Source organism: Lutra lutra, chromosome 15 (assembly GCF_902655055.1).
Source record: "Lutra lutra chromosome 15, mLutLut1.2, whole genome shotgun sequence".
Classification (NCBI taxonomy): Eukaryota; Metazoa; Chordata; class Mammalia; order Carnivora; family Mustelidae; genus Lutra; species Lutra lutra.
Genome location: NC_062292.1, coordinates 65,502,432 through 65,530,300, shown reverse-complemented (window position 1 = coordinate 65,530,300; position 27,869 = coordinate 65,502,432). Strand labels below are relative to the sequence as shown.

The following is a 27,869-nucleotide window of genomic DNA, read 5'->3' as shown; positions in this document are numbered from 1 at the left end:
GAGTAGGTGGCCACGGGGGTGGGAGTAGATGCTGGGAGGAGCTAAAAACCCCTCCCAGGGGCAGCAGAAAACACAGGATTGGACTCAGATGGTAGAGGGACCGAAGGGTCAGGGTAACGTCCGATCTCCAGCGGGGAGACGCCACGGGCCTCTGAGCGGAGGACTGCTCGCTGGGCTCCATTTGTCTTAAGTTGCACCCAGACAGAATGGCCCCATTTTTGAGCAACAGGATGGTGCTTTATGATTCAGCACTGAAAGAGAGACAAGGTCTCAACGCGGCTGATTTTTAAGACTTTTCAGAAGATACGAGTTAAGTAAGAACCTGCTTTCCCCGCTTGCCACAAGTTAATGACTTTAATGCTTTGCCAAAGAAAGTAAAGGGGTTGTTAAGTCCGCGCTCGCCCTCTGGGCTCGCTGGTTATGACTTTTTAATGCTTTTCAAATGGGAAAGGATCTCAAGCGAGTGTCATCTGCACGTGCTGGAAACGCATCTTTCAGATGGCCGCTGGCCGGGCTCCCGCGTGCCCACTGCCCTGGCTGGTTCACTGGCGTCACATCTCAAGTCTTGGTGTGCGTGCAGTTCACCCGATTCAAAGGTCCGCGGGGTGGGGGGGCAAAGCTGCCTTCAGGCCAGGGTCATGGTATTTGTCCCCATGGTCCCCAGGCCAAGGGCGCCCTGTGAGCTCAAATTTTCTACCTTAGTCGTACCTCCGGCTCCGTTATGTCTGCCCCCTGACCTACAAACTTGTCTTCTTTTGCCCCAGTGGTGGTCAGTCTGTCAAGTTCAGAGGAGCCAAGCAGACCGGGTGGCATGTTCTCCAGTAGGGGCAGGGTATGGTGTGTGCCACGGGCGAGTGATGCCGGGTCCCCAAAGGCTGCCCCCACCAAGGGAACACGCAGACCCTCAGAGGAGCCCAGGCAGCCGTGGACACCAAAGCACCCTGAGCCCCAGAGCACCTGCGGCTGGCGCTCCCCAGAGGGAGACCTAGGGAATAATGGGCCAGCCTGGGCACCCAGGGTACCCTCTTCTCCCTCCTGGGAGCCTGAGGGGCTCAAGACGGAGCCAGGTGGGGACAGTGATGGCGGGCAGCCTCCGCAGTTCACTCCTCAGTCCTGCGGGTCCTGGATCTGGCCCAGCACTTGTGCTCAAACCCTCCAGGAAGGGAAGGAGGCTGGGTTGCAAGGAGAGCTCCGGGCCCATGCAGGTGTCAGGCTGTACCCTTGAGAGCTTAAGGGTGACCTTCAACCCACTTCAATCCATATTTCTGCTCATCTGATAACCCAGAAGCCACAAAGGAAATCATGACGGGTGCGGGGGGACCAGAAAGGAGTTAGGGAGATACAAATTAAAATAGCAGTAAGATATGATTTTATATATATATCAGGTTGAACACACACATATGCCAAGTCTCAAAACACCAAAGTTGCCAAGGCTGGGGGAAAGGGAACTCTCATGTTGCCCGAAGATACGCAAATAGGTACAATAGGTTTGGAGAGTGATGTGGCTGGCTCACAGGAAAGTTCCAGTCACTTCATATCTGTATGTATCTTCTGGACAAATTCTGCATGTGAGCAGCCTGGGACCATGAATGAGGCTGCTTATTTATTCATCAAACCCAGCACCACGTCTTCAACACCGACTACATGCCAGGCACACTTCTAGGAGCTCAGAACTGAGCATGAACAAAAAGCAAAACCATCTGCTGTCCTGGATTGTATGTGCAGCGCGGTTTAAGGCCTGACCCTGAGAACGATTTTGAAATAAACTGTTAGGACGGGGAGCCTGGGTGGCTCAGTGGGTTAAAGCCTCTGCCTTCAGCTCGGGTCATGATCTCAGGGCCCTGGGATGGAGCCCCGCATCAGGCTTCCTGCTCATTGGGGAGCCTGCTTTCCCCTCTCTCTCTGCCTACTTGTGATCTCTGCCTGCCAAATAAATACATAAAATCTTTTTTAAAAAAATTGTTAGAACAATGGATGGACGGTGAACTATGTATATGGGCTTTGACACAGGTTTATCTCAGAAACGGCGTTGGGCACTTAAGAAAGGAACCTGCAGAGATGTGGTACAGAACCATTCGTGTGAATAAAAGCAAACGCAGATGTGGACATAGTTCATAAAATTAATGCTTAGGCCCCACCAGACTCAACACAGGAGCCGGCTGGAGCGTTGGGGTTGGAGGAGAGTCGGTGAAGGCCTAGGGAGGAGAACTTCAAGCAAACTCTGGAACGTTTTATTTCCCCAAAAGGAAAGTCCGAAGCGAATACCTCCGTTGAAATGCCAGCATTGTCCTCTCTGCCCGTGAAGCGCGCCAGTGTTTGTCTTCGCATCCCCGGGCCTTGTCGGTTTGAGCTCAAGGTGGGGAAGTCCGTTGGTTTGTACAGCTTTCACCTTAGAACGGAGTTAGTTGGGAGAAGGACTGAGGCCACGTCCCACAGAGACGCAAGGCTGGAGCGCGCCCGCGGCTGTCTCCGGTCCGGCCCTCTGGGCTCCCCGGCAGGTGCAGGCGCCGCCCGGGTCCAGCGAGCAGCGTGGGGACCCCCTGGAGGCGAGGTCGAGCGCGGCAGCCTCGTCGGCGCCTAGTTCTCAGCAGGTGCACCCAGAGCACGGGGCGCCCGCTGGCATGGTTGGAGAGGCACCAGCGCTCCTCTTCCGAAAGGCTGCTTTTCAGGGTCTACCCTGGAGAAACAAATACGTGCCAAAGGAGACGTGTACAAATGTTCTTTGCACCGCGTTCAGAATGGCCAAAAACCGAAGGTGGCACACTATCCATCCTAGGAGGAGCTGTAGTTAGACTCATGTACCGGAGAGAAGGCTGGTGGCGGTGGGAGTGACAGCTAGAGCCACGTGGGTCAGCACGGACCCATCGCCCAAGCCCTGCCCCGTCCTCCCACCATAAAATACCATTTACGTAAACTTTCAACTTGCCCCAAATACTATCTATTGCAGATGGACACACACGTGTCATGAAAGTGTAGAAACAGACATGGCAATGGCGGATACCAAGGTCAGGGGTTACTTCTGGAGGGGAGACAGGACGGTGGGGGAGGGGCAGGACTTTAAATGATTCCATGCTACTTTATTTAAGGAAACAAAAATCTAAAGCAAACATGACATTTTGGAATTAAATAGAGCTGGGGGTGGGTACCCAGGTGTTTCTGTTTTCCATTATGCTTTATTTATTTTAAGATTTTATTCATTTATTTGAGAAAGAGAGTGCGAGCGAGAGAGCAGAAGCAGAAGGAGCAGCAGAGGCAGAGGGAGAAGCAAACTCCCCACTAAGCAGGGAGCCTGACATGGGCCTTGATCCTAGGACTGAGATTATGACCTGAGCGGAAGATGGACGCTTAACCGACTGAGCCACCCAGGTGCCCTCCACTATGCTTTCCAGAATGTTTAATACCACTGTACACACACACACACACACACACACACACACACAGGAGGAGCCCGAGGTAGAGGGAAGAACCAGCGAGGGCCCAAGGGAGGGAGGAGAGGAGGAGAACCCAGGGGGCGTCCCCAGCACAGAGGGAGAAGACCGTGGCCTCCTGTAAACCGGGAGAGGGAAACAGGGCCCAGCCTGACCCGCAGGATACAAAGGGACATGCTGGAGAGGCAGTGGGAGTTTCAAGCAAAGAGTATTTACGTTGGGTCTGTTCATATCCTGAGTAGTTCGAATCTTTCTTCCGTGTGGGAAACGCATGGGAGCAAGCCCGGGGGCCAGGAAAAGTCGGGAATGGGCTCTCCCAGCAGCATGGGCCAAAGCTGTGAGGGCTCCCAGGAGGCAGCGGCGGTGAAGATGGGGAGAGTGAGGGGCTCTGAGACACACTTTGGAGAGGGGCCTGTAGAACTGGGGGAGCGATCCTGGCAAGGGTGACCCTGGAGCTTCTGTTGGGGTCACTGCTGCAGAGGAGGAGGGCAGTGGGGCGCTGGCATGGGCCATCTGTATCTGCGCATCCTTTCACCCCAGGGAGGAGGGCCAGGCAGGGTTTTACTTGGGGCACGCCACATTCCGAGTGTTCGAGAGCCCCCCAGGGAAGGGGGAGGGCCTTCCTGTATATTCCTGTCTGAAGTCCACAGGAGAGGCCATCACCTCGGGAGATAGGAATCTGGGGCCACCACACATGGTTTAAAGCCACGGGACTAGGGCACAGTGGGCAGTGGACAGAAGGGACAGGGCGGGGGTGGGGAGGGCGCCCAGGACAGAACTGAAGGACCTGTCCCCCCACCGTGTGGTGTCAAGAAGAGGAGGTTCCGGCCAACAGTGGCCAGGGAGGTGGGTCAGGAGGGGGCAGGATGGACGCCAGGGAAGAAAAGCCATTGGGGAGGGAAGCAGGGTTCAGCCTTCGAATATGCCATGGAGCCCAGTTTTCAGAGGGTTGGAGCTCAGGGGGTGGGAACTGCCACAACTGAGTCGTTGTGGTGCTGAGCGAGGTGGTTCGGGTATGGCAGTCGAAGCCAGACCTTCCAGGACAGGAGGAGCTGTGATCACAGCAGAGGAGACGTGGATGCGGCGGACCCTCGAGAAGCCAGGCTGCGGTGGGAGGGGAAAGGTGGGGTGGGAGCTGGAAGGGGGTGAGCCAGGCCAAGGGAGAGGTCTGTCTCGTTGGGGATGACGTCTGCTGGTCCATGTGCAGCTGAGGACAGCAGCGCAGGAGGGATTAGTGGGGGAACAATGAGAGGAGAGGAAGTCAGGGAAGAGCTCTTAGAGGAGGGAACAGAGCAAAACCCAAGCCCCGGGATGATGCAGCCAAGCCGGGGTTCCTGTCTGGCCGCCTGCAAATGCCATACTCTTGCCCAAATATCTCACTGCTGGGGTTCCTGTCTGACTGCCTGCAAATGCCACACTCTTGCCCAAATAACTCACTGCCTCCTCTGAGTTTGTTCTCACCCCCGGGCATCCAGCTCCAGCATCCAGCATGCAAAACCCTTTAGGGCCACCTCCCCTAAGCACACGTCTCCCAGCCTTTCCGCTTCCATTTGGGCTCCACGTCTACCCAGGGAACTGGGGCGAAAATATGCAACCTGCAGAAAATGAAATCTGACCTATTTTATGCATTCTGTACAAATGCATGAAATAGATTACGCTTGACAGTGGTAAACAGGGAACCCCAAAAAAATCCAATTTATCACCTTAACTATATATTATATATGCTTTTCTTCCCCGATCTCCAGGAAAGAATGTGCCTCCACCCGCTTCCAGCCCTTCTGCAGAGCTGTCCCCTACTCTCTACACCTGCCTTTGGTGAACAAGACAAACGTGGCCTGTGCCCTCAGCAAACCAGCAGTCCTGGGGAGATGCACGCGATAGAAATCCATGCTGGATGGACAGATGGACGGATGGACGGATGGACGTGCTATGTCCACAGGATGTGTGTGCACCTGACCCCACCTGGGTGGGACACAGTGGTCAAGAATGTTACATAAACTGAAATCTGGGGCCTGACCAGGCTTTCGCCAGACTGGCCGAGGGGGCAAGCAGTGGGGAAATTACACACGACAGAAATACAAAGCGTGTGTGCTCGCACACACACAGCCATGAGAGCTGTCATCCCAAAAGGTCATATTTGGGGGAGCATTTTTGCTGAGCTCATTTGCGCTTTGGGGCAAATCAGAGTCATGACACCACGTTTCAGATTTGCACAGCAGGTGGTGAGTGGTACCCCCGACCAACACAGGCAACAACAGAGAAGGACCAGGTTGGGGGCAGAGGCTGGGTCCAGTCTTGACATACTGAGTTTAAGGAGCCTCCAAGACCCCGTGCATATTATCCTGTTACCCGGTGTTCTGTCTAAACAGAACTTTCTCTATGCGCCCCGTTGCCACACAGATGGGAAGCACAGTGGGCATTCCTAATCAGTGGATTCTAGCTGAGTTTCCCCAACAGGAAGGTGCTCGGTTGACCCTGAGCCTCACATCCACTTAATTCAGTACCTTTATTCCTTCCTTCATGGCAGGGGGAGGTGGCCAGTTCCCTGGGGGGCCTCCTCTTCATCTGTGCTGCTCCTTTGAACCACGAGCCCACCCCCATCTCCATGTCCTTACTTTTCCCGTCCTGCACGCCCATTACATTTCATCCCCCAGGTAAGCTGTTTCATACCCCAAATGCGGGATTGCAGAATGTGTTAGAAAGACGCGCTTGGGACTCATTGCCTTAGAGGCCGTCACTTAGACCACGATCACAGATGAGAATACTTGTGCTAGAGTGTAGAGTACAGAGAGAAAGGTCCTGGGGACAGGGTCCGCAGAACTCATTCAAAGTTGCCAGAGGAGGGAGGCTGAGAGAGCCAGAAGGAGTGCAGCCAGAAAACGGGGACGAAAACCAGGAGAGCCCTCCCGTGCCCTGGTGCCCAGTGTTTAAGAAAGGATGGGGTCGTCTGCAGGAACAATGGGAACTAACAGACAGAACGAGAACAGACACCGTCCACCAGATATGCCGAGACAGAAAAGCTAGAATGATGCTGAGAGTATGCGGCTCCTAAGAAGACGGAGGGTGGGTTCACTTTCGGGTGGAGAGGCGAGCGAGTATGCAGAATGCCGTGTGTGCGACCGCGTGATCCTCTCCACGATGCTAGAAGTCAGAGGTCATCATGGCCTGGTCACAGGCTGCACACCTGAGTTCAGTGAGATTAAAGCCACTGCCCCCAGGTCCTCTGTTTAGTAAGCAGCAGAATCTAGATTTGAACCCAGATCTATCTGGCCTCAGAACTCCTAACAGTTATGTCTGGTGTATCTTGAAGCTCAAAGTGTGCGAGGCCTGGAGACACAGACAGGAATTAGACCTGGCCCTTGCCTTCGAGGAGGTCACAGACCGGAAAGACAATGAAACAATCACGAGGCAGTGTGACAAAATAGAATAATGGAGGCATTTTGAAAATAAAAGCACAAAGGCTGTACTGAGTATAAGCCTGTCTCTCTGGGAGGCAAAGCTGGGCTTTGTGAAAAATGGAAGCTGGGTGGGCTAAGAAGACCTTCCAGTAGTAACCGGCTCCCTAGTGCGGCGGCTATCCAAGTGGCCACAAGGGGTCGCTGCAGACCACCCACACACCCACACACACTCACACTCACACTCACACACACACACACACTCTCTCTCTCTCTCTCTCTCTCCCTCCCCCTGCCTCCCTCTCTCTCTCTCTCTCTCCCCTCTCTCCCCCCACTTGGGGCTCCCTCCAGCTGCTTCTAGAAGGAAGGTGGGGAAGGCTGGGAGGGTGAGTGCGTTGATGAGACGCCTCCAAGTGACCCTCCCCTACAGGCCAGCACAGACCTCCATGCCCAATCTGGCTCCGCCCTCACAGACCCCCCCCCCCCCCATTTTCCGCCTCTGTCCCAAGGACAAGGCCAGTAAAAGCCCAGGTGGGGGGCAGGCTCCAGGGGCTCCAGGCTTCCTGGCCGGCTCCTTCTCTGCAGCTGACCCCCATCAAGCCATCCTACCTGCCAGCCACTACCAGCATCCAGTGAGGCAGCCACTGGCCACCTGTAAATGCTTACATTTAAATTAAGTAAAACTAAGAACAACTAAATTTCAGTTCCTCACTTTCTCTGGCCGATTCAAGAGTTGGGTGACTCCATGAGGCTCCAGATGCTGACCGGACAGCCCAGGGAACATCTCCACCATGGCCGCGGGAAGCTCTGGCAGCACCACTCACATTTTCTCACTGAACCTTCACAACAACCCAATGACGCAAAGGTAATCATTCATTCACCTTAGACACAAGGACCCTGAGGTCTCACCAGGTTCGGGTCTGGAGGGATCTCTGAAGCTTAGATGAGCAGCTCTAGGATCCACCGTGCTGTCCCCACGCCCAGAGCTGCCCCTAATCCCAGCTGCTGTGTTCTCCCCTCCACCTCGTGCAAGTGGGACTGACTTCCCTGTCCTCAGCAGCCACTGTCCCTCACAGCTGACCCAGGCTGATGGGGGATTTAAGTACCCCCCTTTCTTTAGATTGAAGTGTAGTTGTCATACAGTATTAGTTTCTGCTGTACAACAGAGGGAGTCGCTGATGTTATGTACACCAGGATAAATGTAGCTCCCATCTATCGTCACCACACCAACTAGTTACATAGTATCAACCATATCCCATATGCTGTACCTTGTACCCCATCATGTCTATTTCATAACTTCAAGTTTGTACCTTTTAGTCTCCTTCCCCATCTGGCCCATCTCCCAACCCTCTTCACTGGCAACCACCAGATTGTTCTCTGTATTTGAGTTTTTTCTGTTTTAGGTTTTTTGCTGTTGATTTGTTTTGGTTTTTAGGTTTCATGTATAAGTGAAATCATACTGTATTTGTCTTTCTCTCTCTGACTTCTTTCACTTAACATGATACCCTCTGGGTCCATCCATGTTGTCAAAAATGGAAAGATTTCATTTTTTTATGGCTGAGTAACATTCCATTGTATAAAAATATCACGCCTTCTTTATCCATTTATCAATCAATGGACACTTCGTTGCTTCCCAGTTGGGCTATTGTAAATAGTGCTACAATGAACATATGGGTGTGCATATCTTCTCAAATTAATATGTTCATATTATTCAGATAAATTCCCAGAAATGGAATTGCTGGATTATATGGTATTTCTATTTTTAATTTTTTGAGGAACCTCCATACTCTTTTCCATATGCACCATTTTGTATTCCCAACTGTGCATGAAACTTCCCTTTTCTCCACATCCTTGCCAACATGTGTTTTTTTGATAAGGCCCTTCCAACCAGGCGTGAGGTGATAACTCATTGTGCTTCTGATTTACATTTCCCTGATGATGAGTGATGTTCAGCATCTTTTCCTGTATCTGTTGGCCATCTGCATGTCTCCTTTGAAGAAACATCTGTTCACTCTCCCTGTTTTTTAATCAGATTGTTCATATCTTTTATATATTGAGTTGTAGGAGTTCTTTTTTTAAGATTTTTTTTTATTTATTTGACAGAGAAAGAGAGAGCACAAGTAGGGAGTGGTAGACAGAGGAAGAGGAAGAGGTAGGCTCCCTGCTGAGCAGGAAGCCCAGGACCCTGAGATCATGACCCGAGCTGAAGTCAGACGCTTAACTGACTGAGCCACCCAGGCACCCTGAGTTGTATGAGTTCTTTATATATGTTGCATATTAACCACTTATCAGTTATATCATTGACAAGTCTCATTTCCCAGTAGGTTATTTTTACATTTTGTTGATGGTTTCCTTTGCTGTCCAGAAGGTTTTTAGTTTGATGTAGTCCCATTTGTTTTGTTTTTGTTTCCTTGGCCTGAGGAAATACATCCAAAAATACATTGATAAGGGGCACCTGGGTGGCTCAGATCAGTTAAGCATCCGACTCTTGATTTTAGCTCAGGTCATGATCTCAGGATCCTAGGATCGAGCCCTGCACTGGGCTCCCTGCTCAGCAGAGAATCTGCATCTCTCCTTGTTTCTCATCCTCTGCCCCTCTCCTCTCTCTCTCTCTCTCTCTCTGTCTCTCAAATAAATAAATCTTTAAAAAGTGTATTGCTAAGACCAATGTCCCAAAGCATACTACCTGTGTTTTCCTCTAGAAGTTTTATGGTTTCTGGTATTACATTTAAGTCTTTAATCCATTTTGAGTTTATTTTTGTGTATGGTGTAAGAAAGTGGTACAGTTTCATTCTTTCTCATGTAGCTGTCCATTTTGCCCAATGCCATTTATTGAAGAGATTGTTTTCTTCCCCATTGTATGTTCTTCCCTCCTTTGTCAAAGATTAATTGACCATGTAAATGTGGGTTTATTTCTGGATTGTCTATTCTGTTCCACTGATCCAAGTCTATTTTTCTGCCAACACTATACTGTTTTGATTACTATGGCTTTGTAGTATAATTTGAAGTCAGTGAGCATAATGTCTCCCAATTTATTCTTTCTCAAGATTGCTTTGGCTACTCTAGGACTTTTGTGGTTCTATACAATTTTTAGGATTATTTTTTTCTAGTTCTGTGAAAAACGCCATTGGTATTTTGATAGAGATTGCATTGACTCTGTAGATTGCTTTGGGGAGTATAGATATTTTAACAATATCAATCCTTCTAATCCATGAGCATGGTATGCCTTTCCATTTTTTTGTGTCTTTTTTCAATTTTTTTCATCAAAGTCTTATAATCTGCAGGGTAAAAGTCTCCTTGGCTAAATTTATTCCTATGTATTTTATTCTTTTTGGTGCAATTATGAATGGGATTTTCTTAATTTTTCTTTCTGGTAGTTCATTATTACTGTATAGAAATGCAACAGATTTGTGTATATTATTTTTGTATTCTACAAATTTACTGAGTTAACTTACTAGTTTTAATAATTTTTTAGTGGAGTCTTTAAGGTTTTCTACATATAGTATCAGTCTGTAAATAGTGACAGTTTTACTTATTTTCTAATTTGGTTGCATTTTATTTCTTTGTCTTGTCTGATAGCTTGTCTGGTTGCTGCTAGGACTTTCAATAATATATTGAATAAAAATGTTAAGAATGGGGCTGCCTGGGTGGTGCAGTTGGTTAAGTGTACGACTCTTAGTTTTGGCTCAGGCTGTGATCTCAGGATCATGAGATCAACCCCTATATCAAACTCCACACTCAGTGCAGAGTCTACTTAAGACTTTCTCTCCCTCTCTCTGTCTCCCCCTTCTCCACTCTCATAAATAAATAAATAAATAAATAAATAAATCTATCTATCTTAAGAAAAAACGTCGAGAATGGGCATCCTTGTCTTGCTCCTGATCTTAGAGGAAAAGCTTTCAGCTTTTTATTATTGAATATGATGTTAGCCGTGGGTTACTACTTATTCATTAATTTGAGATATTTTCCTTCTATACCACCCTTGCTGAGATTTTTTATCATAAAATGACATTGAATTTTATTAAATGCTTTTTCTCCATCTATTGATGCATCTATTCTGCATATATTATTTTTATCTTTCATTTTGTTAATGTTGTGTATCATGTTGATTGATTTGTGTATATTGAACCATCCTTGCAGCTCTGAAATAAGTCCCCCTTGATAATGGAGTGTGATCCTTTGAATGTATTGTCAAATTTGGTTTGCTAATATTTTGTTAAGAATTTTTGTATCAGTGTTTATCAGGGCTATTGGCCTGTAATGTGTGTGTCTGTGTGTGTGTGTGTCTGTGTGTGTGTGTTGCCTTTCTCTGATTTTATTATCAAGGTAATGCTGGCCTCATAAAATGATTTGGAAGTCTTCCTTCTGCTTCAAGTTTTTGAAATTGTTTGAGAAAAATAGATATTAATTCTCCTTTAAGTGTTCACTAGAATTCACCCATGAAGCCATCTTGTCCTGGACTTTTATCTGCTGGAAATTTTTTGATTGCTGATTCAATCTCCTTACTAGAAATCAATCTGTTCAGATTTTCTATTTCTTCATGATTCAGCCTTGGAATATTACATTTTCTAAGAATTTATCCATTTCTTCTAGGTTGTCCCATTTGTTGGTGTATACTTGTGTGTAGTAGTTTCTTACAATCCTTTGTTATTTCTGTGGTGTCCATTGCAACCTCTCTTTAATTTATTATTTTAGTTACGTGGAATCTCTCTTTGTTTCTTGAGGAGTCTGGCCAAAGATTTACCTACTTTGTTTTCTTTTCACAGAACCAGCTCTTAGTTTCATTGATCTTTTCTATTTTTCTGTCTCTATTTCATTATTTCCACTCTGATCTTTATTATTTCCATCCTTCTACTAACTTTGAGCTTTGTTTATTCTTTTTCTAGCTCCTTTGGGTTACGTTTAGATTGTTTATTTGAGATTTTTCTTGTTTCCTGAGGTAGACCTGTATGGCTATGAACTTCCCTCTTAGGACTGCTTTTGCTGCATCCCATGTATTTTGGAACGTTGTGCTTTCATTTTCATTTGTCTCAAGGTATTTTTTTATTTCCTCTTTGATTTTTTCATTGACCATTGATTGTTTAGTAGCATGTTATTTAGTCTCCATGTTTATGATTTTTCCAATTTTCTTCTTGGAATTGATTTCTAGTATCAAAAAAGATTCTTGATATGATTTTGAGCTTCTTAAATTTATTGAGAGTTATTTTGTGGCCTAACATATGTTCTATCCTGGAAAATGTTTCATGTACACTTGAAAAGAATGTGTATTCTGCTATTTGGGAATGGAATGCTCTATATCTATTAAGTCTACAAACCCCAACTGGATGAAAATTCCCCCCCCCCACCCTATTATCCTCCCCACCTCTTTTTAGCCCTGAATTTTCTTAGAGTTTTGGTATTATAGGTTTCATTCCTATCCCAACCCATCTTCATCTCATCTCAAGATCAGCCTGAGTCTTGGAAGATTCCTAACCTAGCAGCAGCCTCTAACTTCACCTTCCTCCCCCAAGAGAATGATATGCAGCAAGCTCAGCTCAGAGAGGGAATTCCACTAACATCTTTAAAAATGCAGCGACATCACTGTTCAGGGGTAGAGTGAGAAGTCAGGAAGAGTTTACACACCCAAGAAGCCAGAACCTGGTGAAAGTAGAAGCAGATAGGGTAGAAGCTTCAACTGTTCTGCATGCAAAGCACAGTAAGTGCTTGCAAGCTAGACGGTTTGCCCCACCTCTACCTTAGCTGCAGCCCTGCAGAGCTGATGCTCCACACTCTGGATCTGCAGCTGAGCAAAGGCATAGACAACTCAAGTCAAGAGATCTCCTAGAAAGAGAACAATAGGGGGAAATGTACGAATGTTAATATCTTAAGACAAGTGGATAAGATACCCATTTCCTATTTTACTTCCTCACCATGTCCACCTCTCTCCCAATCAATAGAGTCACTTAAGAAGTGCCTGCCATTGTCATTGTTTTCCCACTTCCAGTGAATCAGGGAATCTAGAGCACAAAAAGAAAGTTCACACTCTCCATTCCTGTCTTTGGCAATAAGCACACTGAATTCTTCTCAGGCTGTGTGGAATTTCTCACCTAAAGAATTCCAGGAAAAACCTTACTGTCAGAAAGTGCATCCTAGTATGTTACCCAACCTTCAGTTTAAAATCCCATGTTCTGTCCTCAAAGGAGGTGAGGATGTGTGGCCTCCTTCTCTGTTGAGGGCTCATTAAGTAGTTTCCAGATTTTATCTATTAGAAGTGATGCTGCTTTTGGTGTCAATATAAATGTATTTCTGTTTAGCACGTACCCAGGAGTGAAAATGCTGGGTCACCAGTTATTTTTATGATTCAATCAGAGTTTGTCATTCAGGTTTTCAAACTGGTTGTACCAATTTACACTCCCACTGGAGGTGTGCAAAATCTCTAGCTGCTTTTACACCTTTACCAGCACAGGCCTGTCTATCTTGATAGTTTTAGCCATTCTCCTGGGGAATGTAGTGGTGTTTCATTTAGTTTAAATTTGCACTTCCACGGTGATTTATGAAGTCAAGCTTCTTTTTCTAGTTCATTTGGCACTCGGTTATCTACTTTTGTAAATTACCTGTTCAGTTATTTCGCCTATTTTCCCAATGGGTTGTCAGTCTTTTTTTAATGACTTTTAAAAATCTTATATTCTGGTTATGGGTCCTTTCTCACCCATGTGTATGGAAAATATCTCATCACCCTGTGGCTTGCCTGTTTACTCTTTTACTGGTATGTTTTAAGGAACAGTTCTCAAAATAATAACCTGACAGTCCTAAAATCTCAGATTCAGAACTTCCAGCCCATTCTATTCTGACCTCATCAACCCCTGACTGCCTCCTGAGCAGATGATCCTATGGACCATTTTCAGGATTCCACTTTTCCACCTCATTGTAATGTACAGACAGACACATTTCTCCTTGGATAGGAGGGAAGCTTGGAGAACTGGAGGTCACACAGGGTGGGGAATGAATGTTCTTAGTGTTTGCAGAACTGTGCTGCCTTTCAAGCTAAATGATACTGAAATCACACAAATTCTGGCAGTCTCTGGATCTTTCCATAGCTTTGTCCCATCTTGGTTCATTAGCATAAGCTTTTCGAAGCCACAGAGAGGGTTCAAAAGTGCTTACTAGTAAATTACATGACTCCTTTATGCATTATGGTGAAGAAAGTTCACTTATATAATGCCCCTTCACCAAAGAGGAAATACTAATTTGAACTTTTAAAGTTTCTTCCCCACTTCTTCTATTTGGTGTATGAAGCAGTAACACCACTACATCATGGGGGTCACTCACCTACCCCTGGGCCTGTGGCTTTGATGCTCTTCCCTCCACCCTGACTTTCCATCTGCCTTTAACTGGACCTATGTCCCTCCTCTGTGCCAGGCCAGGCCCCATGGTGTGCTTCAGGATTGTGCTTTGGTAAGTCACCAAGCATGAGCTTTCCCTCTTGGGCACCAAAGATTCTAAGTCATTTATGGGACTTCTTGTTTTACTTTTTTGGATTCAAGTGGGTGTTATGGCTGGAGCTTGAAATGAGTGTGTGCACATGAGTGTGCTTGACAGAAATATGGTGTGGTGGGGGGCCTCCCTGTTGTTCCCATCCCATTTTCCTTGGTACTTGGAAGGGCAGGTCTTCAAAGTATCAGAGCTAAATTAGGGAGGCAGAAAAATCACATTCTGAGACCCACTGACATGTTTACCCTGTCAAATAAGATTTAACTACTCATCAGGCTGTCTCAAAACAAAAATGAAGTTATAGAAGGAAAGAAGGCTTTGGGTAGGGGGTAAGCTGGAGGGATCAGGGAAATGGGAAAAGACAGTTCTGTGTATTTTGCTCAGAAAAAGGGAATGGGCTTTTACAAAAAGATGTATTGTTATGAAGCCTCAGTGTTTTCTTAGAAGCAGTCAACCATGACCAGTCTCCTCCTCTGGTCAAGAGGCTTTGCTCTGAGTGTTCAAAGCCTTTTACAATCTGGCTATTCCCCCTTCTGCCTGCATCCTCTCTCTGTTGGGAGTGAGGTGGAGGGTCTGTTTTGGGTCTGACTGGCCCCTGGGGATGGTTTGAAGGATCAAATCTATTCTCCCTGTTCTATAACTCTCTCTTTGACCCACCTCCCCAGGGCCGGTCACCCATGCCAGCAATGGAAAACCTTTTCCTCCAATAACAGAGAATTATGGGGGTGGGGAGAGGGTCACTAGATCCCCCAGATTCAACTCAGTCTCAGCCACTATTACCTGCTACACTTAGAAGGAACAAGTCTGGGCATACATTTTACTTCGGTTTACAATTTCTGAGTCGATTTATTTTTTGTTTTAAACTTGGTCCCAGTAGTTTCCTTGTTTGTTTGTTTTCATTGAACCAGAAAAGCAAAACCACTCCTAAATATGATCTCTTCCTAGACAGAGTTTGTGGGAGTTTGACCCTGTGAGGAAGACCCTTGTTCTACTCAGTGTTTTTCCTTCCCCCCACGTCACTGTTGCCTGTGTGTTTATGAATGGCCATTTGGACAAGTGAAAAAGTCTAGTGGTCATACCAAAGGCAGGATCAGGATGGTCTAGTACCTGGGTATACTCCAGAGGAAAGGCTTTTAAGGGCAAATCACTACCTTATAAAAGGACCAGATCTTGGTGGACTTGAATGGATAAAGTCCCAGTGCTTTCTAGCTTGGGACCCATGATCTGAACAGAAGAAAGCAAATGAAGAGGAGAGAGTGAAAAACTGGCTGACTAGGGGACAGGGTGGTAGAGGACCCAGACCTAACAGAGTCACACTCGATGCTTGGGGACCTGAGAAAACTAGCCTAAGATGCTGGGATCCCAGGGCTAGATGTGGAGGAACAGAGTTTCCGTAAGTGCAAAGCTGCTATTTCCTCTTAGATGTAGGCAGAGACCAAGAAGAAAGCACTGAAGGCCTGTTTTATAGTGTGTAATGTATCACATCTAACCTTTAGAATCATAGGACAGGTTTTTTTATCCCTATTAAACAATTGAGGATATTGAGGTTCAGAAAGGTTACGAAGCTTGCGTAGAATCACCCTGCTAGCAAGAGCAAAACAGAGACATGCAAACCCACGTCCACTTGGAGCTCCTTTCTCCGTCCCACTGTAATATCACCAGCAGGGCTGTGGTCGGGTTCTAATCAAGTAGACAGGAAAATAAAATTCATTTCAAGTGCCAGGTGGGGTATGTTCACACAACAAATGGTGCCTAATACTATTACTGACAATCACAGATTCGAGAGGCCAGGGTCCCCGGCACTGAACGTGCTGGTCCACGGCTGTACACTAAAGGTATATTTGAAGTTTAGGGGATGAACCTTGACTTTCTGCTGAGCTGAGCATTAGCTAAGTTCAGTGCCGGGACTGGAACCCACCCTCTGTAGACCCACACCACCCATGCGAAGTGTCTCAGAGCTCCCACAACACCACCACTCTCTAGCACCATGGAAGCCACAGCTTGGCAAAGCAGCCTGTTCCGATGTTCTCAAGCTGTTGTGAGCTAGTCCTTCATGCTTTGCTGAAACCTGCTTCCCTGGTCTCTCTCATTCCCTGGAATCAGTCCCACTTCAGCCTGAAGTCTCTCCCCCTCTTTTAAGCATCACTCATCGACTATTTGAAGACTACTGTGTCCCTACTCTGTTGTGCCTTTCTCAGATAAGTGTCTCCTGATCCCTCTAGTGGGGAATGGTTTCTCAGCCCTGCTCATCATCCTGGTCTGCTGGGTCTTGATGCACCTGGTCAGTGGGCCAGGAGCTGGGCCTTCCCCTCCTCCCGACCACAGCCTGAGTAGCACTAAGGTCTACTGGGCTGCAGCCTCCATTGTCCAGGACTCTGTTGTGTAGCTTATGCAATGGCTGTGTCACCACATCATCTTCAGCCTGTAACAAACTGGAGTCCACGGTCCCCTTTGTAAGAGGACTGTAATGCAGCCACCACCCCTCGGCGTACCCCACAGCCAGCTGTCTTCATCACAGACACTGGGTCTGCAGGCACAGCTCCCAGGTCTCACAGTGCTGGACAGCAGGTCATCAGAGCCAGGGACACAGGCTTATCTAAAGTGTCCCTCTGCTCTCTGGATCCCTTTTGCTTTGTAGGCTTCCATGCCCTCAGCCCTGTTTACTCGTCACTTTGAAGCTGCAGAGGTGTTTTTCCGGTAAAGAGGGGAAAGAAAGAGGGGCATTACTACATTGCAAGGTTGTAGTCACTCTGAGGTCAGGCCTTCTTTCTGCTTTCAGTGAAGGCAGTAACCACGTTTCCAGGGAGTGAAATTCTGAGTGACCGCTCTGTAAGGAGGAAATGGGGGGCGCCTGGGTGGCTCAGTGGGTTAAAGCCTCTGTCTTCGGCTCAGGTCATGATCTCAAGGTCCTGGGATCGATCCCTGCATTGGGCTCTCTGCTCAGCAGGGAGCCCGCTTCCCCCCCCCCCCCCCCGCCTCTCTGCCTACTTGTGATCTCTGTCTGTCAGATAAATAAATAATCTTAAAAAAAAAAAAAAAGAGGAAATGGCTGTCGTGGTTCCTATGATATAGAAAGAATCAGGAATGGAAGGCTATTGGGATTCAAACAGTGCATCCAAGTTCACACGGAAAGAGATGGGTTCATGAGTCAAATTCAGGTCCTGGGATTCCAAATCCTGCATGCTTCCTACTACACCAAGCTTAGAGGAAAAGATGTGTATAGATGGGGCCAGGGGGAGATGGAGGGGATGGCAAGAAAGACTCCTCCTTCTGCACACTCCGAGAGCCTGTGGCTGAGCTAGCCCCGAGCTGAGCAGAGAAGTGAAGCTGAAAGCCTCCGTCTGGGTCCCAGGCCGTGTAGACAACAAGTGTGACATCGTGTGAGTCACATGCCAAGCAGCCACATCTCAAGCCCCCAGTGAGAGGGTCTCCACCCACAAAGGATGCAGCAGGGCCTGAGGACAGCTGGCCTGACTGTGCTTGGCCATGTGCCACTCCTTGCTTCACGCCTTGTCCCAAAGCTAGAACACTCTCCACCACTTCGTGTCCAGCTGTGCCGCCCATCCCGTGGGCTACTCACGCCCATCTAACCTCATCCGCCATCAATTTCGTGGCTTGGCTTGTCTTCCCAGGCTACTTTTGCTCCTCATTCATTTAAAAGCATTAGGGGCACTGGCTGGCTTCGTCGCGGGAGCATGTGACTCTTGATCTCACAGGCATGAGTTCAGGTCCCACACTGGGGCATGGACCCTACTTAAAAATTTTATTTTTAATTAAATAAAAATAAAAATTCTGCTCTGAGCAGCCTAGCTCACTCAGGAGAGCGTGTGACTCTTGATCTCAGGGTTGTGAGTTCAAGCCCCGCATTAGGTATAGAGATTACTTAAAAATAAGATCCTAAAAAATAATAACAAAATGATAAATAGACAGACAGACAGCTAGAAGCATTAGGGGCGCATATAAAGAATTGCAAGCTCAGTGTTTGTCATCCCCCAACGGATCGAGCCGCCAGGCCGGGTCCCTCATCCTTTCTCACCTCCTTTGCCTGTCACTTCCACGCTGGGCCCTCCAGAGCTCTGTGGACAGATCAGGCCGCCAGACGGCCTGGTCTGCCTTCGCTGTCTGAGTTCTGCAGGTGCAGATAGGAGCTCAGACACCGCCCCCTGCCCCTTGCAAGGGTCTACTCTTCTGTCTCCCACTTCATATGCCCTGTCCCACGTGGCGGGGCACAGAGGAAAGCCTGCGAGTGTTTGTTAACAGAGGCTTGTGGAACACGGACTATTCCTGGCACAGATCCCAGGCGCAGGTGATGTGACTGTGAAGAAGACAGGCAGAGTCCATGCTCTCACAGAGTTTACATTCTAGACAGAGGGAGGGGGTAACAAGTAGACAACTTAAAAAATAAGATAACTTCAAACAAAGCCAAGTGCTCTGATGATAACACAGTGGGGGGTTGTAATAGTGACTGAGGAGGATTATTTCAACTGTGGGTCCCAGAAAGACCCAAGGTTGTGACATTTGAACTGAGATAGGGCAGAGGATTCTAGGCACTGGGTCCAACATAAAAGCTGGTGGCTGGGGGGTTGGGGGATGGAGTGGCTGGAGGGCTGAATGGCTAGGGGCCTGGGGAGCTGTGGGGCTGGGTGTTTGGGTGGCTGGGAGGCTGAGGAGCTGGGAAGCTGGCAGGCTGGGGGCTTTGGGGGCTGCATGGTTGGGGGGCTGAGGGCTGAGTGGCTGGGCGGCTGGGTGTTTGGGTGGCTGGATGGTTGAGTGGCTGAGTAGCTAGTGGCTGGGTAGCTGGGTGGTTAGGTAGCTGGGTGGTTAGGTGGCTGAGTTGTTGGGTGTCTGGATGAGTAGGGGCCCAGGGGACTGGGTGGTTGGTTTATTGGATGGGTATGAGCACCCATTCCCGAGGTGACAGGCCTCCTTGTGAAAAAGTTCTTCATGCTGCTTACCCTTTTTTTTTTTTTTTTTTTTATTTATTTGAGAGACAGAGAGAGAGCATGAGAGGGGAGGTCAGAGGGAGAAGCAGACTCCCCATGGAGCTGGGAGCCCGATGTGGGACTCGATCCCAGGACTCCGGGATCATGACCTGAGCCGAAGGCAGTTGCTTAACCAACTGAGCCACCCAGGCGCCCCTGCTTACCCTAATTCTATCACTCTGTTCTCTTACAGTTCCCTGTGTTGGACAAACCGATGAGTCTTATATATGTCTTTTCCAACTCTAAATATGACTCTGGCCCAAAGCTTAATTGATGGGCCTTTGGGTCCCCTGGAAACATCTTCAGAGCAGCAGACTAGGCCCATTGCTCAGGAGTCCTGGCTGGTGCCCAGGCAGAAATGGGACCTGGGACCCCACTGGTCTCAGGCTGAGAGTAATTCTAGGTGATTCGGTTCCCAGCAAATGGCTCTGGGCCTCACCTTATTCCCTTGTAAATGGAACTGACCTCTGTCTCCTCCTCTCTGAGTGGCTCTAAAGTCCTATCTATGTTCTCCACTCACCAAGGCCCCAGACTCCCTTCTGTCCCTTGTGTGTTCAGAGAAGGCAGCTTTGTCCCTCAGCTCCCTTTGTCTTCCAGTCCCTCCTGACCTCCACGGAGCTTCCTGTCAAGTAGGAAAAACCCTGGCCTATGAACATCTTGACGGCCAGGGACACGTCCTGTAGTGCCAGGGTGGGGTGAGGGGTGCTGGGCAAGACGTAAACCCATGGTCCGCGCTGCTAGAAAGAGCAGCGGCAAAAGCAAGGCTCAACCTTAAGTTCTGCGTGAGCCTCCAGTGAGGGTGGAAGGGGGTCCTAAGGGCCCAGAGAGACCCAGGCAAAAGCTATTCTGGGGCTCCCATCCTTTCCCCCCATTGCTCTCAGCTCTCAGGCCTGGCTCCTGAGGCTGTCTGGGACCAGCAGTGTCTGGCTTGTCAAAGAAGTATGGCCTGGGGACAGGCCGGCCTGGAACTGCCCTGCAGAGGGTGCTGGGCCCCTGGAAGCTAGTCTCTTGTCCACATCAGACCATAGAATGCATTTTAGGAATGAGGACAGACCGGACAGGTCTCTCCCCAGGACGGTGGTGGAAGTGAAATTCTCTGCAGGGATGGGAGCTGGGCCTGGGGGCGTGGACAGGAGAAGCAGGAGCGAGCCCAGGCAGGGGCACTCCCCACGTCCCCCTGGGGCTTCTGGCTGGTGGGCTGTGTGCAGCTGTGCTCGGAAGTGGAAGCTGCACAGAGTTGCCCTGGGGCAGCCAGGCGGTGAGGAGCCCATCTGGGGGGAGAGAACTGGGTCAGAAGGAAGGAGGTAGAACAACGGACGGAAAGAATTTAACTGAACCCAAGCTGGGTGATGTTGGAAGGGCAGCTGGAAAGGAGCCGAGGAGGAGGTAGAAGGGAAGACCAGAGAGAAGGTCCAGGAAGAGTGGGGGAGGGGAGAGGAGGGGACTAGAAGAGCAGGGAAGAGGAAGGAGGGAGGAGGAGGAGGGGAAAGGAAAGCGGAGACCCTTCCTCGGTCTGGCACCAAGGCCCAGGGGACGGAGTGGCCATGTAGGTGCTGTCCAGGAACCTCTATCCCCAGGGGAGGCCTGAGGCTAGGGGATGCAGGGAGAAAGTGGGCTGCTGGGATCCCATTCCTGTGTCTCACACAGGAGGTTGTACCTCCGAACCTCGCCAAACCCCATGTTTGAGGGCAACATCCTGACTCTGCAGTGCCAAGGATGGAGGAAGGTAGCTCTGTCCCTGGCCAAGTTCTACAAAGACGGGAAATCACTCCATGACCCAAAGGGCAAACGGTTTCTGCCCATGGGGACAGCAACACTGGAAAGCAACGGCCAGTACAGCTGCACTGGGAAAGCAACCTTCCTCCCGCACCTAGGCACACAAAGGTCAGATATGACCACGTTTCAAGTCCAAGGTGAGTCACCAGCTTCCAGGGGTCAGGGGAGTGGGGGCTGGGGTGCTGCTCAGGGATCTGGTCGCTAGAGGCCAGCAGCTCTCCCTCTGCCTGCCCCGAATGCTGAGCCAATCACAGAGACCTGAGATGTCCACCATGCTGTCCAAATGCCCACCCCCATGGGGCACATCTGGAGCCCAGGGAAGGAGGGGGATGCCCTGGGCCGTGGAAGCACCCTGAACCAGCCTAGCCACTCAGTCCCAGAGACCCTGGGCCAGAACCTGCCCTCTGGGGACCAGATGACTGACAAGACCTTCTGGCTCTGGTTCAGGCGATGTGGGGTACAGCTGAGAGGTGGGTCCTGGAGGACAAGGACAGTGTCTCCCATGGGACACGGGGCTGTGTCCTGGGACGTGTCCCAGCTTACACCCCCGCCCCTGGGGACTCAGGATTCAGGAGTCGCCGCTGAGCCTGGGCCTGCTTCTCCCCAGAGCTGTTCCCACCTCCAGTGCTGCACGCCGTCCCTTGTCCCGAGCTCCGTGAGAGGAGCCCGCCGACCCTGAGATGCCAAACGGAGCTGCACCCCTAGAGGTCGGCCTCGAGTCTCCTCTTCTCCTTCCACAAAGATGGCTGCACCTCACAGAACCAGGGTCCCACTCAGAGCTCTGCCTCCCAGAAACCTGGGAGGGAGCCTCTGGGCTTTACTGGTATCAGGCCACCACGGAGGGTAACAGGTCCAGAAACAGAGCCCCCAGCTGGAGGTGAGGGTACAAGGTAAGTGGGGAGGAAAGGGAGACACTCCCCAGGGATCTGAGCTTCAGGTAATGGGAACCCAGGGCCCGTAGAAAGGGGTCCCCAGGGGAGGAGAGGCCAGGAGCCTGGGGAAGTGGAGCTGAGCCTCCCACCCCGCGTGCTGCCCAGCTCCTGTGTCCCAGCCTATGCTCACCCTGAGACCCAGGTCCACAGACCTTGCTGTGGGGGACGCAGTGGAGCTCCTCTGTGAGACCCAGAATGGCTCCCCTCTGATCCTGTACTCATTCACCTGAACGGGAAGATCCTGGGGAACCAGGGGGCTCCCCATGGAAGAGCCGCCACCTTCCCCTTCACTGTGGCGTCAGAGCAGGATGCTGGGGACTACTCTTGCCAGGCCACGAACGATGTCTGCAAGGAGACAAGTGAGCCCAGGACGCTCTCCCTAGATGGTACGTCTTGTCCCCCACCCGGGCTCTGAGCCCCAGGAAGCAGGCAGGGGTCAGGTCTCCCACTCTGTGCCCCACCCCTCACCCTGCACTGCATGAGGGAGCATGGACCCTGCTTGGGTATCTGTGCACTGAACCTGGAGGGGAAGCCAGAGCTCCATGGGGGGCAGGGGTGGGTCCAAGGTCCTCAGTGGTGTTGCCTGCCACTGTTGTTTCAGCCACTAGGCTTGTGCTATCTTGCCTAGCTTGCCACTGTTGCCTCCCCTGGACCACCCTCATTCTGTCTACAAGCCTCCTTTGGGCCACACAGTCCCCCCGATGCCAGCCATTCTGCCTCCTCCATGCCCGTCTGGGATGCATTTCTGAATTCCATCCTCAGTGCTCGTGGTCACCCCACCTCACCCCTGGGTCCTCGGGGCTTGTCTGCCATCACCAGCAGCCCCTGGCTGGTTCCTTGTCTATCTGCGAGCCTGCCTGGTGTGCTGGTCGTTGCCACTGCACTTGTGGCTTACTTCAGACCCTGGGGAAAAACCGGTCAGTGACCTCTGTGACTTTCTTAGTGGCTGAGTCCCTGTGCCAGGCACCCCAGCCTTTAAAGAGCCAGCATCTCAGGGGACCAGCTGCTTCCTCTTCGGGTGCTGGGTGGGAGGAGGGACTTCTCTTTGCGTGTCACACAAAGGAGCCCATGGAGGGACTCTAACAGCTTCCAAAATACACACACAGAGAGACACACTGTCTCACACCCACAGTCACGCAGAGATGCACAAAGCCACGACTGCACACCTGGGCCTGAAAGGAGGATCAAACACAGGAACTTTCACCAGCCAAATGGAGTGCACATTGGAGTCCTTCATGTCTGAGAGACACTCTGGCTGTTGAATATGCCAGGAAAACCCCAGGCCACCAGCTCACAGTCAGACCAGAGCTCTGCTGAGCAGAGGAAAGGAAGGAATGAGAACCCCAGTGCCCATCTCTGTGCTCATGAGCACGCACCCATCTTGTCCGGTCCTAGGACCAAGGGAGGGCTCGGTGGACATTCACTCATCAGAAAGGAAACATGGCAGAGAGGATGGAGCGATGGCCTTCTCCCAACACTGCTGTCTCCTAATTCTGTGACCTTGGGCCCGTTCACTCTAAGAGTCCTCAAGTGTCTCCCTCTTGGGGTCATTGTCTTTCAGCTAAGGAGATGACATCTACGTGCTACCTAACGTGTTGAGCTGATACCTCGTGGGGCTCAGTACATTCTCCCTCTGGTCTACATGGATTCCGGACCCTCCCTGGCTCCCGTCCTGTCATGACGATGAAGCAGGAATTGGGGGGCTCTCACAGCAATCACCTTGGGTAGCTCTACACGTGCTCCTATTCTAACCTTTCTTCACCTCAGGCCACATTTCAGGGAAGGGCTACCGATGCCAAAGCTTTCTGGTGCCAGCTTATTCTCCAAACCCACCTACAGAGACTCAAGTCAGCCCCACCCTCTCCCCTCCCCCCACCCTGGGGTATTATTCTTATTTTCCACCTGCCAGGGGAGAAAGTGGCTGCTTCGTAGACGCCAAAGCTACGTTTACTTATTCAAGTCGACAGCTCCTTCTGTTAAGGACTGTGTGATGAGTTTTTCAGGAGCTGGGCCCGGCTACTCTGTGAGAAAGACCACCCCGCCACGCTGTCCAAGTGCTCCTCCCGAGCTGGGCTACCTGAAAGGCTCTCTTCCCAGCACTGGACCCTGCCCTGCTTTACCAGCCCCCACTTAGGGCTCGGGCCAGCCTCCAACTTCCTGTCCCCTTCTAGCTATCTCTGGGCAACAAACCTTCCCTCTAGTTTTGGGGGGGGGGGGGTCCCTGCCAGCTACCTTGCTTCAAGGCATATCTGTACGGTAGGAGAAAGATGGAGGCAGGTCTGGGGCTAGACGGAGGCAGCTGGAGTAGCAGACCAGGAGCTGAAGGTGTGAGACTGCCACCATCCCTGCATCTGCAGTAAAGCCTCCTCCTACTGGCCCAGCCGTTCACCTGCCCTCAGGAACACAGGTGTGTCTGCCCCGGCCCCTCACCTCCGGGTCAGAGCGTTCAAGACAGAGCAGCACAGCAGAGCTGTCTCCCTCCCAGCCCCAGACAAGATGGTGGGGAGCAGTCTCTGGGGAAAGATCCTCAAGAGGAAGAAGCCTCTCGCAGGGAAAGAGAGAACATCCCTCTTCGTGGGGAGGCTCTGCCGCTGCCCGGCCCACGCTCCCCGACTCAACCCCCACTGCCAACCTGGGAGCAGCGGGGCTCCCCTGTAGTAAGGAACCTGTCTCTCAGGAAAGTTGGGCTCCTGCTGAGCATTCCTGGGCTGCTTCTCTCAGAAACTCTGAGGCACAGGACCTTGAGAATGTCACACAGAAAACAACCTTCAGGCCCCTTTCCAAAGCTTCACAAGAAAAACGGGAGATCAACCGCTCCGTTCTTCACACCCAGGTCTGGAAGACACTTAACCACCTCCAGAGAGCATGTCCACTCCCCCCACAAACAAGCCACATGCTGCCACCAAAGATACGTGACAGGCTGTATCTCCGAAGGCAATTTTCAAAACATCTGGGCCAACAATGGTGTCACTAGCACCGTGTATAGTTATTCAAGGGGCCCACGTCCAAGGAGCACTCGCCTAGGTGTGCCACGGCAGTTCGTCCTTTTTACTACCCGTTGTCACACCCCACGTGAAACAGAGGTCCGTCGAATTCCCGGAGCTCTTCGGCACATGGCAGCCCAGAAACACGCCCTGACGAATGAGCACGAGGGGATGTTTAACAACCAGGAGCCTCTCGGAATTTCCGTAAATGCCCTGCTGGTTTTATAGGAAGCACCCTTCCCCCAATCCTGCCAGTGATCCTGGTGCCTTCTTGCTGTCAGAGATAATGAACATTTTTTTTTTTAGATTTTATTTGTTTATTCGACAGAGAGAGATCACAAGTAGGCAGAGAGGCAGGCAGAGAGAGAGGAGGAAGCAGGCTCCCCGCCGAGCAGAGAGCCCGATGTGGGGCTTGATTCCAGGACCCTGAGATCATGACCTGAGCTGAAGGCAGAGGCTTAACGCACTGAGCCACCCAGACGCCCCGATAATGAACATTTTTTAGGCACCAGGCATCAACCCCGTGACCCAATCCCTATCCCAGGAGCTAATTTTTAAAGTCCTGGAAGCACCTGCTTTCCAAGAGGCAGTATGCTCGAGAAAAAGCACATAAACCTGGATTAAGAATCTGTCCCTCCCCCTTACCTTGTGTGACCTTGGAGAAGTCCCCTCTCCAGCCTCAGTCACCTCATCTACATATGATACTATGACGTCATAGTATCAGCCCTTGCAGGACAGTCGCAAAGAATGTCAGACACCAAAGAGTTAGGAAGAGAGGACTTTTTTGTCATCCAGCTACGTGCTGGTCGCTGGGCTCGGCACAGGTCGACGTTGTATTTGAATTCCCAGGCCCAGCGTCTGGCACAGCGTGTGGCCAAACTGACCAGCTTTTTCTTCTTCTGAAAAGCAGCCTGACTGGTGAGTCTGGGCCCTCTCCATGCAGGGGTGTGACCCCTCCTTTCTGACCCTGCTTCCTCCCAGTTTGTGATTCCCCTGGGGCCACTCTACCCTCCAGGATATTTTTCAAAGGAAACATCCTGTAACAATCAGCCGTGTCCAGACCTGTGAATTAGCCTCTTAAAAACACCAGCCTGAGACCTCCGGCAGCCTCCACTGACTTTCTTTCTCTCAGACTCTCTACTCCCACTGTCCAGCCTGCTCTCGGAGGGAACTCAGAATTGTGCCTTTGTATCTCCTAGGGCGCCTTCCGACCCAGAGCCCGCCCCCAGCTGCAGGTGGAGAGCAGCCCCTGTTGTAAGGAAATGGTAAGGACTTGCAGCTGGACCTTGCTTGCTTGGTCCATCCCTGAGGATGGAGTAGGAGTCTGAATGGGAACGAGGAGAAGGAAGCCCTGCGAGCCCCAAGCCTTGGGAACCAGTCATCAGGGTAGGAAGCGGATGGCTTCCAGGGGGGAGCGTGAGGAGCTGGTGCCCTGGAGCTGGTGAAGCGACAGGGAAGTGGGAGGGGAGACTCGGCCTCCAGAGGGAGGGCAGGGAGGGTTTAGACGGGGGTTGGCAAACTCTGGCCCATGGGTCAAATCCAGTCTTCCAAGTACTTTCGTAGAGAATATCATTATGTATCAACAGAGCGGAGCCATGGCAACAGAGACTGTATGGTCAGCAAAGCCTGAAATATTGATTCTTTTACAGAAGAAGTTTGCCAGCCTCTAGTTTAAACAACGTCAGGGCTGGTGAAGCTGGCAGAGTCCGCGGTGGGGCAGGCAGCTCCCGCCAGCACGGACATCCCGCGTTAACCGCGCCTCCCACTCCTGTCACCGCCCTGACGGAGCCCCTGACTGGCTTCCCTCCAGACAGGTCCTCAGGACACTGATGTCCGGAGGTGAGAGCGCACATGGGTCCTATTCAAGCCTCAACCTTCTTTCAGCCACTTGGAGGGAGAACGAGGAAGACGGGATTTAGTCTTCAGTGAGTATAGTCCCGAAGGAGCGTGGAGGTGAGTGAGCTCGTCCGAACCTGACACGTTTGCTAATGTGAAAGGGAAGTCCGGGGCCTGGGTTGAGGTAGCTGACTACCGTCGACATTACCGATCTACCACCACCACAATTATCCCTGTCATCTCTGTCCCCACCACAAACACCACTGTGACCACCATAATGACGGTCTTCAACATCGTCTCCCCCACACCACCCCTGCTGCCACCCTAACCAGAGAGGGTTTTTTGCCTTTTTCTGAGCTCTGTGAGGAAACAAAGAAAAGAGAAGGGAACAATGCAGTTTGTCCTTCCCCAGAGTGTAAGTCTCAGCAGGACAGTCCCAGCTCTGAGAGGAGCCAAGAAGACCGTGAGCTCCAGCCACAGATAACCAGAATCAGATGGCAGGGACGGGGAAAGGCCAGTCCTTGCTCCCACAGAGAGGCGGCAACGTGGCGTCGTGGGAGGAGTATGAGTTGCTGAGTCAGACGGACATGAGTTCAAAACCCAACTACGTACTCTCTGTGTGACTGGGGAGGTTATTCAAGGTCTCTGAGCCTAATCTATAAAGTGCAGATAGTGCCTACTTTGCAAGACTGTTATAAATTCCTAGGAATAGGAGGAGGTGGTTCTAGACATCTTAAAGATTGTCTGGTGTGTAATAGGTGTTCGAAGGCAGGAAGCTTTTTGTTTTTGTGTTTGTTTTACTGGGATTTCTATTCCTGGTCTATAAAATGGGTTTGAATCAGCCCGGGGTTCCTGCTCCCTGCCATGAAGAGCAGTAGGGGAAGTGGACAAACGCGGAGTCTCCTGGACTCGGGGGCAATTTCCCCAGGACCCACGCATTGGCAGGCAGGTAGGAAAGCACACGTGGGCACAGTCCCTTCCAGAGGAGAGTTCCAGTGAGAACTTAAACACCAGAAAGAAAGAAGCCAGCTGTGAGTATGTGGTTTTCATGGACAAAATAAGGAAA

At 50.5% G+C, this 27,869-nt stretch overlaps 1 protein-coding gene across 1 annotated transcript; it reads left to right on the top strand.

Moving 5' to 3' along the window:
* The first annotated feature begins 2,275 nt into the window (after positions 1-2,275).
* Positions 2,276-27,131, top strand: FCRL6 (Fc receptor like 6). Its single transcript, XM_047704069.1, is given in 12 exon segments — positions 2,276-2,356; positions 2,499-2,624; positions 7,333-7,455; positions 16,932-16,990; positions 20,923-21,188; positions 21,659-21,817; positions 21,820-21,894; positions 21,897-21,941; positions 22,089-22,205; positions 22,208-22,369; positions 22,658-22,900; positions 26,965-27,131. Coding segments are annotated over 12 exon segments (1,623 nt in total).
* The last annotated feature ends 738 nt before the right edge of the window (positions 27,132-27,869 follow it).